Source organism: Amblyomma americanum, chromosome 5 (assembly GCF_052857255.1).
Source record: "Amblyomma americanum isolate KBUSLIRL-KWMA chromosome 5, ASM5285725v1, whole genome shotgun sequence".
Classification (NCBI taxonomy): domain Eukaryota; kingdom Metazoa; phylum Arthropoda; class Arachnida; order Ixodida; family Ixodidae; genus Amblyomma; species Amblyomma americanum.
The window spans coordinates 128,252,451-128,255,084 of NC_135501.1; the positions used below are offsets into that span (position 1 = coordinate 128,252,451).

The 2,634-nt window shown below is 48.2% G+C and overlaps 1 protein-coding gene across 1 annotated transcript in view; it reads right to left on the reverse strand.

The window, feature by feature from the left end:
- The window catches only part of LOC144135008 (beta-alanine transporter-like), a 16,876-nt gene extending 14,683 nt beyond the window's left edge, over positions 1-2,193 (reverse strand). The window contains exons 1-2 of the mRNA XM_077667787.1: positions 1,984-2,193; positions 1-208 (exon numbers count right to left, since the gene is read on the reverse strand). The exon at positions 1-208 is cut by the window's left edge and continues 60 nt beyond it. Of these exons, the coding sequence (XP_077523913.1) occupies positions 1-208; positions 1,984-2,087 (312 nt within the window). The 5' untranslated portion in view covers positions 2,088-2,193. The remainder of the gene's footprint in view (positions 209-1,983) is intronic.
- Between the last annotated feature and the right edge of the window lie 441 nt (positions 2,194-2,634).

A 2,634-nucleotide genomic window follows, 5' to 3' on the forward strand; every position in this document is an offset into this window, starting at 1 on the left:
GTTGGCCAACACGAAGGTGGTGAAGGAGTCGGCCGCCGTAGCCACGAACACGGAGCCCATGGCGACCAGCAGAGCAGTGAAGACGACCGGCCTGCGTCCCACCCGGTCGGCCATCTGGCCCAGCAGGGGAGGAACCAGCACGCCGCTCACCGTGTAGTACGCGAACGTCTGCAGCAGGTATTGCTCGCGGTCGCACACCAGGTCCCACCTGGATTGAGTTGTCCGTGGAGCGAAGACAGGTTTAGGTGAGGCACTGACGTCACCGCTAGCAAAGCTTGTGCACGACGTAAAAGCGAACCAGATGTCTGTGCTTTGCCTGAAATTAGACCGACCTTCATCACATGGTTACGTAAGGCCCGTTTTCCATGACGCCAATTTTCCGGTGCAGAATACTAGACTTTTCAAGAAACCGGCAGGTGAAATAGTAAGCTTTGGTTGGATTAAGACTGTGGCTATAATTGTTTTACCATATCTGTGGTGACGACAACGATAACATTTACTCTGCAGAAATTATTTGCACCTGTGGCTGTAACACTCAAGGCATGCCGTATATTCCAAGCGGTGTGTTAAGGTTATGTGAGGGTATAGAGGGTGTTTGTCCTAATGTGAGCCACAAGTTTTTGAAATGATCTAGTGGCGGCTCTTGGCAATGGAAAGAAAATTGTATTGCGGTCGTCATCTACAGCAAGAAGGAGTGTTTTGTTTACTTCGTGAGGAAATAATTGTTTAACATTTAAGTTTACACTACCAAATATTGGGCAGATATCTATTTGAAAAGTGTATAGGCTAAGTAGAAAGCACATATAATGTGTATTTTGTTTCGAAAGCTTCAGAACGAAAACATTTTTGTGCGATGAATACAGAGCACAAAAGTCCAAATGTTTTCATTAGGAACGTCTGTTTTAAGGTTAGAAGGCGTGAAGCTGCGTCTCCCACTCGCCGATTATTGGGCACACCAAAGTTACAGCAGCAGCAGGAGTTATTATTAGCGCTTCCGAGTGGCCTAAGTTTTGTTAATCTCTCCGGTTTCACGTGCATTAATTCCGCAGATAATTGAGCAGAAAAATTCCCTTTCAGAAATTGTCATATTGGATCCTTGGGCAATCTTCAGTTCTAAAGATAATTTTTTTTTTGCGCAGCTGAACTGGTATAAAAGTGCGTTGCTCATTATAAATAAGCCACCGCAGCGGTGGCCTAGTGGTTTGAGCATCCGCCTCGCATGCGGGAGGTGCAGGGTTCGATCCCCAGTGCCGCCGGGTGCCCACCGGTGATACAATCGGTACAAGCTTTCCCCTGCCTGGTTCTCGGCTTCTTTTTGGGTGAAATGCTTTGGATATGGGTCTCTAACCCCACCTTGTGAAATGGGGAACTACCTTGTGCCATTGGGCTTTTAGCCAATGCTGCCCTTGCGCCATAAAAATTCATCATGATCATCATCATTCTAAGTAAGTCGTTCGAAAGTATACGCCATTTTGCTACATGCGACCACTGACACCACTCCTGCAATTCTATTTTGCGACTTGCATCCTTTTTTAAACAAAGGCTTCGATACTATCATCAACAAAAATAAACAAAAACAATAGAACTGAGGTGGCAACTCAGAAACACAAACGTATTAGCTCCTGTATGGTAAATAGAAGATAGCCGGACTATCGCCACTACAGGAGTGTTTTGGGCTTGTACGTTTACTCAACCTGTTCTAGTATTCAGCTATCCCCTGTTGAGATGAATTTGTTGTGTGGAAGTGGTCAACGACATTCTCTACAAATGTTTTCACGTTACGGAAAGGTATTCCGCCATTAGCTGCAATCCTACTGATGCTTCCAAGTCGATCGTATTTTCATCAGAGTTCGGCGTAATATGAGCTTCCGAACGTCATATTGAGAACTTTTCCCTTACTGTCCTCTAAAGGCACGTGTGCCAGCATCGAGTTGAAGTCGCTTCAATCGCCAGCTGGCGCATCTCAAGGAGAGGGCTGCTCACTTGGAGATGAGCGTGTGCGTGTCGTCCGGCAGGTCGTAGTCCCATCCGTCGCAGGGCACCTCGACGCGGGAGCCGTTGAAGACGATGGTGGCCAGATCGTACATGGTGCAGCGGCTGTGGTGCCTGTTTCCCTGGCCGTCCTCCACCACGGGGATGCTAACATTGAGCCACTGCTCGCGCGTCAGATGGGCGAACAGCGCGGGTGGCTTGCACCAGTGGTCCACTGGCTGCGTCAGCACGTGAGCCGACCAGTAGTGGAACAGCACCTGCCCGCACGTGGCACCCAGACCGAGAATAAGAGGCACATTAATATTGCACAACACTTCGCAAGATTTAGCTCAGTGCAGACGATCATTCGCAGTAATTTGAGATTAAGTCTCTGGAGATGATGCACTCAGTTGCCCATAGACCTATACACATAATTTTGGTCACGACAAATTGCACGTTTACTTGATCAAGCCTACACGTATTGCCTTTTTCTTTGTTGCGACCACACGCCGCGTATAATGTGTTGCCTTCCTGTGTACCACGGATTCCTATAGAAGGTACCGTAGCACGGGCGACAGTGAGAAAGATGGGCGGATGAGTACTGGGAATTTGCATGGATAGAGACAGCGCAGGACACGGGTAATTGGAGGTCTGCGAGAGGGG